This window comes from Lupinus angustifolius, unplaced genomic scaffold (genome assembly GCF_001865875.1).
Source record: "Lupinus angustifolius cultivar Tanjil unplaced genomic scaffold, LupAngTanjil_v1.0 Scaffold_1_1094, whole genome shotgun sequence".
NCBI classification, from domain to species: Eukaryota; Viridiplantae; Streptophyta; class Magnoliopsida; order Fabales; family Fabaceae; genus Lupinus; species Lupinus angustifolius.
The window spans coordinates 150,628-162,532 of record NW_017716410.1 but is presented as its reverse complement, the minus strand read 5'-3'; the positions used below and the strand labels follow the sequence as shown (position 1 = coordinate 162,532).

Sequence of the window (11,905 nt, the reverse complement as noted above, 5' to 3'; positions counted from 1 at the left end):
CCAACTTAAACACATTGAGAAATTTTATACTAAGTGTATTAAGAGAAAGAAGATTGTATATTACAAAAATTTTATATCTTGTAAGACAATCCTTGTTGTATAATTTTTCCCCAAACATTATTGTAAATATTTTCATCACATGGGTGTGGTGAGAAGGGGAAGAATGAACTTGGAAAGGTTTTTTTTCAAGGGTGTGAGGAATTAGTGAGTGTGTGATTTACAAGAAGTCTCGGGGAGAGAAATTGTAATGGCAACTCATAATATATTGTAAATAAATCTCTTCTGCTGCAAGAGTACTGGACGTCAAATTCGATAGACAAGAAGGTGAACACGTATAAAACATCCAAGTAATATCTCTCTTCTCTTTACTCTCTTACTTTTACTAGTTCGACTTGGCATTTTTTTTTGCATTATTTTCTGTTGCTACATATTATGATTTTATAGCATAAAAATTGGCCATAGAACCAGTAAACTAATTCATCCTCCTCTTAGTTGCTATCTAATACTTACAATTGGTATTAGAGTTATGTTTGGGTAAGATATTCCCAAAGATCCAAACCTTTAGATATCCTCTAGATCCTTTTTAGGAGAAGGTTCCAATATCAATCGTCCTCCATGTTTTGTTGGAGAATATTACGACTTCTGGAAAATAAGGATGATAATCTTCATAGAATCTCAAGAACTTGACATATGTAATGCGATTGAGGAAGGGTCTTATGAATCCTTTACCATAATCAATGGTGTAAGGGAGATTAAACCTACATCCACCTGGAATGACTAGGATAAGAAGAAAGTACAATATGACCTTAAGGCTAAGATTATTCTCACTTCAGCCCTAGGAATAGATGAATTCCTCAGAGTGCGAAATTGCAAATCTGCAAAGGATATGTGGGACACTCTAGAGACCACGCATGAGGGAACTGAAGAAGTCAAGCGGCCTAGACTCAATATTCTTCCCCAAGAGTATGAGATGTTTCTGATACGTTCAATCGCAAGTGCACGATTATTTCGTCAAGTAATAAAATATCGATCCTACAAAAATTGGAAAATTCCTTTAGTAATAACAATTAATTTATCCGTAACTCAATTAGGAATTAAAAGTGAATTTAGAACAATTGAACAATTGATAAGAATAATCATGAAAATAGTAAAAAAGGATTGATATCTAATTTAGGAAGAATTCACATGATAAGGGTTATCGACTTTACACTCGCAAATCCTTGTTTTGCTTCTTTTCATGAACTTTAAGTTGTGAGGGTGAATTACTCTTTGATATGTCTCATCCTCTCTCGAGCTTCGACACGTGTACTCAATTGTAGTCACACCTACTCTCGTGGTAAGGTTATCAATCAAATCATGTACTTGGATCTTTCTATCCAATGGCTTCGTAGCAACCCAAGGTGAATTCTAGAAACCCCCAAGAATCCTAATACTACTCTCGTGAATTAGAATTCTAGTTTGAATAACTAAATGGTCAGATAGTTGAGTTCACCTCTCGGTCCTTCCCCAATGTATCTAAGAGGTGCAATTTGTTGGTCAAACAACTCACATAAATAAAACTCAGTTTAATGATTCAAATCATAACAATCAATGAAATAGAAGTAAGAACAAGTGTTTATTGAATGTACAAGGGCATAGCCCCAATCCTATAAACAAATGAAATTACTCACTCATAATGGAGAAGAAAATCTCAAATTCTAAATTAGAGAATTGTAATGTAAAGTGTAGAGTCTAAAGTGTTTTTTATTTCTTGAGGGATAATCCTCATTTATCCTAATTACAAAATATTGGGGTAAGCCCAACAAAATAAATCTAAAATATAGGAATAAAATATAATATTCACGATTTCTTTTGGACCTTCAATTGGTCTTCACATAGCCTCAACATTGTATTCCATCTTTTTGTACCCAATCTCTACTCTTTTTTGCCTCATTCTATCCAAACTGCACAACATGGCCAAAAACACCCGCTCAACCTGAACAAAGAGAAATAAAAGCTAAAAACAATATCAAAGTCTTAATTATGTTCTAAAATGTGAGTTAAATACAATGCAAATGTAGCATAATTCACACTCATCAGTTTCGCATGAAACCAGAAGAAAAGATACTTGATCTCCAAAAGAGGTTTACTCACCTCACAAATCACTTGATTGCACTTGGCAAAGTGTTGTCAAATAGTAACTTTAATTTGAAAGTTCTAAGATCACTAATGAGAACATGGCAACCTACAGTGACATCCATTTCTGAAAACAAGAGTCTACCAAAAATGTCTTTGACTACACTCTTTGGAAAATTATAAGAACATGAGTTGGAATTAAGCTAACTCGATCAACATGAAGAACATGAAAAGAAGAGGAAACACATTTCTCTTAAGACAAAGGTAGAAACATATGAATCCTCTGGATATGAGACAAAAAAGAAGGTATGGACGACATGAGCATACTGGTGAAAATTTTCAACAAGTTCCTTAAGAATAACAAAGGAGCAAAGGTGGGACAAGCAATAAAATTCAGAAAAAACAATGAGGTTTACACTTCAAATCAAAACTTCAATTATTTTGAATGTGGACAACCTGGTCAAATGAAGATGGACTATCCTACACTAAAGAAGAATCCCTTCAAAGTGAAATCAGAAAAGAGGACTAGAAGACAGACTTGCATAGCATGGGAGGACAATGACACATGTTCAACTTCAGAACCTGAAAATGAAGAGCAATCTCATTTATCCTTAATGTTATCCCATCATTCTAATGATGAGGAGGTTAGTGAAACATAACTTTTAGATAAGCTATCTTTTTTCTGAAGTATAAAATGCTTTTAATGAATTACATAGTGAATATGTCTAACTCTCAAAACTATTTTCTGAATAAAAATAGGAGGTAGCATATTCAGAAATAAACTTTCTTCTTCATCATGTTCTAATTTTATTACTCTTGAAAATAAAATTTCTACTTTTAAGTCTAGAACTCAAAAATCCAAATAAGAGTAGTAAAAATTTGGATAACATATTAAAGATGCAGAGACACTCCAACGACCGTAGAGGTCTTGATTTTTCAAAACCTCTTTATTTAAGAAAAAAAAGGTCTTTACAAAATTTGTTTTTCAGAAACAAAGTATCCATACTCATTGACAATGCTATGTGTTAGTGAGGGTGTGCAAATCCTCAATTTAAAAAACAATATTTATATCACTTATAACTCTATAAGCCTCAAATTTATTTGTTTTGTAAACAATATGACATGCTTCATGAAAAATAAATAATCATTATTATCTTAAATTATTATATAATACTATAGATATGCAATTTAAGGAACTTCATGATCATTTTCTATGGGAAATACTCAACTTCTTTTTTGTATGTCTTGTTTGAGTCTAACTGATTTCTTCTCTACTTTTGATATGACAAAACTGATTAAATTTGCAAAATTTTATCAACATGATTTTTGTTCAATTGATTTGATGATGTTTGATAATTAATTTGAGACTTACATCATTGATAATGCATAACAATGTTGAATTTAATTCTTTGAAGTGAAATAATAATATTTCAAATAAGTTTGTTGAAAGTGGATTATTTACTTTCTTTTGAAGTTAACAATACAATTGTAGAAAGAGTTTCTAATCAAATGAGAGATGCATTGATGAATGATTATCTAGTGACTTATATTTAGCGAGAAATGTTCAACAACAATTTCAACGATTTCAAAATGTAAAATTACATAGAGTTTAATTATGAAATATGCAATTTACGTGATTAAATATTTCAAATTTTGTAATTTGACATTAATGTTTTCATCATGATGTTATTATTTTAATTTTTGACATATCTTGCACACCCTGACTCCAGGTCCTAGATTCGTCACTGTCCATACTCATGAAATTCATCAATAAAAAACAAGGGTACATAAACATCAACACATATGCACTTATTGTAAGAACCTTGGGCATACACCTATTACATGCATGATTATAAAATATGGTATGCCCTTAGGACATTTTAAATATAATGTCTGATGAACAAGGAGTCTCTGGGAAAGAAATTGTAATTGCAAATCATAATATATAGTAAAGAAATATCTTATGCTGCATGAGTATTGGACATAACCTTCAATGAACAGGAATGTGAATCAGTATAAAACATTTGAGTACTTTCTCTCTTCTCTTTACTCTCTTACTTTTAATGCTTCGACTTGGCATTTTTCTGCATTACTTTCGCTGCTACATATTCTGATTTTATTATAGAAAAATTGGCCATCAAACCAGTTGACTAATGCACCCCACCTTCACCCCTTTAGTTGTCATATAATACTTACAGTTTCAAGTAACATGTTATCTAGTTCAAGTAGCTTGTTACTCCGTTTCAAGTAACATGTTGATCTGTTTCATGTAACATATTACTTGGTTTTCTAAAAAACTTATTTTTAGGACCTTATAACTTTTTTTCATGATTTTAAAATTTCGTAAATTTAAAACATTTTTCAAGAGTTTTATATGATATCAAAGTAAGAATGACTTATAATGGTAAGACCAAGACTAGAAAACAAACTTAATCTTATCTATGAACTTGTGCTTTTCATACTTCAAGGTCTTCAACATTTTTCTTTTTTTTATTGATGTTGGTGCCTTTATCCCAGGAAAGACTCTTCTTCACAATCTTTCCATTTTTATGACGATAAAGCACATCTTTTACATTAAGTTTTTGATTGATTTTCATTTGGGATTACTACCCCTAACTTGTAATTTCCATTTAAATTATTTTTCCTTCATTTTTTAATTAAATAAAATAGAAAAATAAGGTATTTTTTATGACTTTATAAAAATAAAATAATTATTTTTGGCAACGTGTAGGTAATAAAATAATTTTTGTATTTTATAATGCCGCTGTGAAATTTTTCCCTAAAATGATTTTTGTGGCTACTTTTAATATTTATAAAGTCAAATAATTATTTTTTACTCCATATTGCACTAATTTTGGGGCTTTACAAAAATCATTGGATTATATTTTATCATGAAAAGTATATTTGCGATGTCCCAGAACCAGTTTTATTCATTATTAGTTGATTAACACACATAGAAATACAAAAATCTCACAAATATAGAAAGACACACACCAAAATAAAGACAACACAAAAGGAGGAGCAATAATAAAAGTCTTTGTTTAGCAACATTGATAGGCTAATAATTCTTTGTACTCTACAATTGTTTTCATCCATTTTATTCACTTTTTTCAAAGGGAACTCACACTATATAATTCTTGAACTATTTACTTTTTATAATTATCACTCAATATTTCTTAGTTTAATTATAAAATGAATTTAATTGAATTTTTATAGTGTTCATGTTGTCTCTAACTTGCTATCACAATTGGTAAGAAGATTTACTACCAACATCATCTTTTTACTATTAATTCCATTTAATTGAAATAGTTATGTTTTTAAATCAACCATGAAAAAAATCAAATCAGAAGAACAATTTTCACATAAAAATTGTGAAAACGGTAAATTTAGGATTTACAACAAATTATGGATGATTAGAATTAAAAAATAGTTATTGATCACATGATAGTTACGTACATGTATATTTTAATCTTATTTGTTCAAATAAGATCAAATGATTCATATTAAATGTTCTCATTTGTCATAATATCAAATCGTTCTCAAGTGAATCGCTCCCTCAAATCACATGAGTAACTCAAGTAAGAATAATTCTCATATATAAAAACTGTGAAAACAATAAATGAGTTGTTCAACCTAAATAAGAAATAGAATGTGACAACACTCAAAATCAACACAAAGTATGATGAACAAGGATGACATGTCCCAACAAATTATTGTTTATGTCCCAAACTAATCACATTACACTAAGTAATATAAAAAAATATTTTCTATTTTTATAATTTTTCTTTTTAATTAAGTAATATTTTTAATTGGATTTGATACTATTGAGACACAAAAAATGGGAAATGTGATCTATATTGAAACATGACGAGTTGCAAGAGACCATTGTGAGATATATGCAACTTGCGTATCTTCTCATCGTAAATGGAATAACAATAAAAACAAAGAATAATATATGCTTTCAAGTAAAACGAATTCAAATGCAGGAGTGTTCTATTTTGGCTAATTATACCATCTTTTGTTTTTTTCACTTTCTTCGCTCATGACAACGTGGACAAACCAAAAATCACTAATTTATTCTTTTCTCTCTCTCTCATTCTCCATGCAAAAACATGTTGTCATTAACTAACAAAAACAAACATCTTTCCCTCATTGTTCATGGTAACCCCTTTTTTAAAGACAAATGCACCACTCTCATCCCCTTTAATTTTCTCTGACGTGATAGCTATTCTCGTTGCCATTGTTGTCGAGGTCACCGCACCATTCACCGTCGGTTTCTGACCCACCTCCCATTTTGTTAACCTTATGGGTCAGAAAAGCCGCCGTGAATCCTATTCAGGCCCGATCTCTACCACATCCTCTCATAATAACCAATATCATTCTGGTCCTATCTCTATTACATGCTCTCATAATAACCAATATCATTCTTGCCCTATCTCTACCACATGCTCGCCTAATGGCCAGCGTCTTCATTGCCACCACCACCACCATTATTACAGTCAAGGTCAACAAACGCTACTCGAGCTTGACGATAAAGGCTATAACATGGTATCACCCTTTGAGAAGCTCGAGGGCCTAAGCCAAGATGATATAAGGGAAACCGCCTATGAGATTTTCTTCATATCATGTCGGTCATCCCCAGGGTTCAGCGGTCGTCACCCGTTGTCGTTTAATTCAAAAACCCACGAGAACAGCAATGTGAATGGTGGGAAGCCAAGCAATGTGGTAATGTCGCCAACTAGTAGGGTGAAACGAGCACTAGGGCTGAAAAGAGCATCGTCAAGGAGAATGGTGTCTGGCGGCGGCGGAGGGACAATATCAGCCGGTGGAGGTAGTCCTATGCATTACACCGTGCCGCCAGCGAGGCCACGACGACCTATGACTTCCGCAGAGCTCATGAGACAACAAATGAAAGTGACTGAGCACAATGATAACCACTTAAGGAAAATCATCACGAGGACCCTCGTTGGTCAAGTACGTAAACTATGGATATTTTAAACCAACGTTATTAAATAATTGTGAGCTATTATATATATATATATATTATATTGCATTTTAAATTGTGGTTGTTTACTGTGATTGCCTATATTGCGGCTATTGTGATGCGAATTATGGTTGTGTGGTGTGAATTATTTTATGATTAAAAAATATTTTTGAATCTGATGTGGCCTAATGTTGTCTTATGCAATTCAATATGATCTAAATGCGGTCCAATGTGGTTGTGTTGCAGTCCGATGCGGCCGCATCATTATGATTTGGAATCACAACATAATTGCGGTATGATGTGGTTGCGACGGTCACCACAACCACAACCACAATATTAAGATTTCATCAAGTAATGTTGTCCACAATTTAAATCACTTCATTGCATATTAGGTTCTTTTAACAAAACAACATAAGCATGTGAAGATAAGTACTTTAGTTTTATCTTTTATTTTTACACATATTCTTATCCTATTTCTTTTTTAGATTATTAAACACGATATAAATGCTATCAAAGCAATTACGTCTTTTTCCCCAACGAAATTCATATATGACAAAAAAGTGTGGAATAATATTTAAAAATCAGTTCAGAAAATATAGAATTAGGTTTAGTGGTTAGTTTCTTTCATTCTTTAATCTCAATGTTAAAGTTTTGGTTATGATTTCCATTTCTGTTAAAAAGGCTGTGATGCATGCCTTGATGATGTTCTAACATCCTTGGACCAAGTGGATCCTTAGGAAAAGGTTACAACAAGGCCATTTTGGCTTGTTCATGTTACATTAAAAATATTGTTAGTTTTTCATTAATAAATTCTTTTTCATAAGTTTTGGTTTGACTTAGATTTTCCTAAACCAGTACTCAAGATACAAATACTACAAAAAGAAAAAGGAAAATAACCTTTTAATCATAATATAATAATATTTTTATCATTAAAATCAAAACCAAAAGCAAGAACAACCCCTTCATTCTCGAAAAAGATCCTTGGTAGTGATTGAAAACCCACAACATTTACTTCACATGCATGTATCCTGGTCTAACTATATGAAAATGATGGCAATGCAGGTGGGAAAGCGAGTAGAAACAATAATTCTCCCCTTAGAACTTCTGAGGCACTTGAAACCCTCAGAATTCAGTGATTCCCGTGAGTACCATATGTGGCAGAAGAGGCAGCTCAAAATCCTTGAATCAGGTCTCCTCCAATACCCTTCAGTCCCTCTAGAAAAGAGTAACACATTCGCCATGCGCCTTAAGGACATAATCCGCAGTGGTGAGGCCAAACCTATAGACATAGGTAAAAACTCAGACACAATGAGAACCCTTTCCAATTCTGTGGTTTCTTTATCTTGGAGAAGTAATAATGGCACCCCAACTGATGTTTGCCACTGGGCTGATGGATACCCTTTAAACATTCATCTCTATACCACTCTTCTTCAAGCCATTTTCGATTTTCGAGATGAGACATTAGTCCTTGATGATGTTGATGAGTTACTTGAGTTGATTAAGAAGACTTGGTCTGTATTGGGGATCACTAGGCCAATTCACAATGTATGCCTCACTTGGGTTCTTTTTCAACAATTCATAGCAACAAGGCAGGTAGAGAATGACCTTCTATGTGCCTCATATGCTATGTTGAATGAGGTGGCCAATGATGCTAAGAGGGAAAAAGAATCTTTCTATGTCAAGATATGGACATCAGTGTTGAGTTCAATGCAGGGTTGGGCAGAGAAGAGACTTGTTAATTACCATGATCACTTTCATAGAGGGAGTGTTGGCCAAATTGAAAACCTTCTCCCTGTGGTGTTGTCTGTCTCAAAAATTTTAGGCGAAGATCTTAAAATAGCTGATGAGGAGGAAGGGGGAGAGAAAGGAGATATAACAATAGTGGATTCGTCTAGTGATCGGCTTGAGTATTATATTCGATCTTCCATCAAGAATGCATTTGATAAGGTTTGTATTTAACCTATCTTATCCTTGGTATGATTTGTATATGTTGCTGGTATAATTTGTTTATTATAACTATTTTTTCTTTTTCATGAGTATAGGTAGTTGAGAAGGTGAAATTCAAGTCTTCTGATTTGGAATTAAAGGGAGAATTAAGTGAAATTCTGGTAAAATTAGCTCAGGAGACAGAGGATTTAGCAATGAAGGAAAGAGAAACTTTCACTCCAACCCTAAAGAAATGGCACCAAACAGCAGGTTCAGTTGCAGCATTGGTGTTGCACAACTGCTATGGGAATATGTTGAGGCAATATTTAAATGAGTTGACCTCACTAACCTCTGAGACATCTCAGGTATTGCAAAGGGCTGAAAAGGTAGAAAAGGTTTTGATCCAAATGGTGGTTGATGACACTAGAGAAGGTGATGATAATGGCAAAACAGTAGTGAAAGAGTTGGTTCCTTATGAAGTTGATTCAATCATACTGAATCTTTTGAGACAATGGATACAAGAATCTGTGCACAGAGGGAAAGAGTATTTGCAAAGAGCGAAAGAAACTGAAGTAAGTTTTGGCCTTATGATCCCCTTTGCTTCAAACATTTAATAGTGAGGTTGAGATCCTCTCCAATACTGGACCCTCCAATACTAACAATGTATTTAATTTAGAGTAGTATTTTAATTATTTTCTCTCTTTTACTGTAGACATGGAATCCGAAATCCAAATTAGAGCCATATGCACAATCAGCTGCAGAGTTGATGAAATTGGCCAAGACAACTGTGGAAAAATTCTTTCAAATTCCAATAGGAAATACGGAAGATTTAGTACCACATCTTGCTGAGGGATTGGAAAGTCTCTTCCAAGACTACATGATGTTTGTTGCATCATGTGGTAAGTACTGTGAATATGTACAAAATTGAAATTGTTCACTCTCTGAGAATAAAACACAACAAAAACATTAAGACACCTGTGTAGAAATAGTTGCTGGAATAGGAAAATGTCTGTTCTTATTTTATTTGTTTTCAAACTTCAGATGAATGTCATTGGTATCATGTAGAAATTCAAATAACACTTCTTATAATGTTGAAACTCTATTCTACTTCAGGTACAAAGCAGAGCTATGTTCCCTCACTTCCACCACTAACCAGATGCAACCGCGATTCAAAGTTCAGCAAGCTCTGGAAGAGAACTGCTCCATGCGGTTCAAGCCTTTCAGATCTATATCACATGCATGGAACAAATGAAGGTCATCATCCTAGGCCATCAACTAGCCGTGGAACACAACGCCTTTACATTCGTCTCAACACCTTACACTATCTTCATTCTCACATTCTCTCCCTTGAAAAAACACTCACTCAAACACAATCACCTGGTGTAACAGTTCCTTCAAATCGCCATCGTTTTGCAACCAACCGTAGGAGTCAAAGTAACAGCAGTCTTTCATACTTTGAAACAGTAAACTTGTCCATTCCAGAAGCATGTCAACATGTCTCAGAAGTTGCAGCATACCGTCTTATTTTTCTCGACTCTAACTCAACATTCTATGATAGTCTCTATGTTGGCGATGTCGATAATGCTAGGATTCGACCGGCATTGAGGATCCTCAAGCAGAATATAACACTAATGACTGCAATATTGGCAGACAGAGCTCAACCACTTGCAATGAAAGAAGTAATGAAGGCTACCTTTGATGCATTCCTTATGGTTTTGCTAGCTGGTGGAAGCTCAAGGGTGTTCAATAGGTTAGATCACGTGATGATCCAAGAGGATTTCGAGAGCTTGAACCGAGTTTTCTGTACTTGTGACGAAGGATTGATAGCAGAAAATGTGGTGGAGGGAGAGGCAGCAGTGGTGGAAGGAGTCATAGCATTGATGGGCCAAAGTACTGAACAGTTAGTGGAAGATTTCAGCATTGTTACTTGTGAAACAAGTGGGAAAGGAATGATGGGTAGTGAACAAAAGTTGCCAATGCCTCCTACTACAGGAAGGTGGAATAGATCAGACCCTAACACAATATTGAGAGTTTTGTGCCATAGAAATGATAGAACTGCAAACAATTTCTTGAAGAGGGCATTCCAATTGGCAAAGAGGAGATCATAGCAAAGAGGGGGAATATTGTATATCTTGGTAAATTTGAAGCAGAAAAAGATTGTATATGAAAGCATAAAAGTTGTGACATGAAGAATATATGGAGTCAAGGAAGCAATGCTTTGTTTTCACCACCAACAAGAGACTATTGAAAGCTAGAAATATGTGTGAATTATATTTGTACCCTAAGATATTCTTTAATTCTTTTGGAGAAAATGGGAGAAGGAAAAAATGACAAATATTTAGCGTAGTTTGTTGTTGCATATAGTGAAAGAGTAGCTTGTAGCTGGGATATGCTACCTGCAATTATGCTACAATTAGTCTACACTGCATCATACAGAAAAAACTGTGTAGGGCTATGCAGACTTCTCTTAGAATTTCTACTTGTAAAAAGGAAAAGTGTATTCTCATCTCTAATTTTTTTTGTGAACTAAAAGGGCTTAATGAAGCATGCATTAAATACAAAATGTCATTCCAGAAGTTGGTAATAAGCATAACAAAGTAATTATAATCTTTTTTACTTGTATCTTAAAATACAGTTATAGATCAACAAAAAAACGTGACGATTAACCATCCAGTGGTGATATGTAGCATAATAGAGGGCAACAATAAAACACGAATAAATATCATGTCTCATTAAAAATCATATCCTCATATATCCAACTAATAAAATTCCTACAAGTGATATAAGAATGTTATATTTTTATAATTTTTCTTTTTAATACAGTGTCACTTTTTAATTAGACTAGGATAAAATTACATATATAGAAGTCTTGACATCTGA

General features: G+C 33.5%; 1 protein-coding gene across 1 annotated transcript; it reads left to right on the top strand.

The window, feature by feature from the left end:
• The first annotated feature begins 6,169 nt into the window (after positions 1-6,169).
• LOC109337080 lies at positions 6,170-11,601 on the top strand. Its single transcript, XM_019573958.1, has 5 exons — positions 6,170-7,089; positions 8,162-9,046; positions 9,142-9,597; positions 9,738-9,924; positions 10,139-11,601. The coding sequence occupies exons 1-5, from the start codon at positions 6,421-6,423 to the stop codon at positions 11,131-11,133; spliced, it is 3,192 nt and encodes a 1,063-aa protein (XP_019429503.1). The 5' UTR covers positions 6,170-6,420; the 3' UTR covers positions 11,134-11,601.
• The last annotated feature ends 304 nt before the right edge of the window (positions 11,602-11,905 follow it).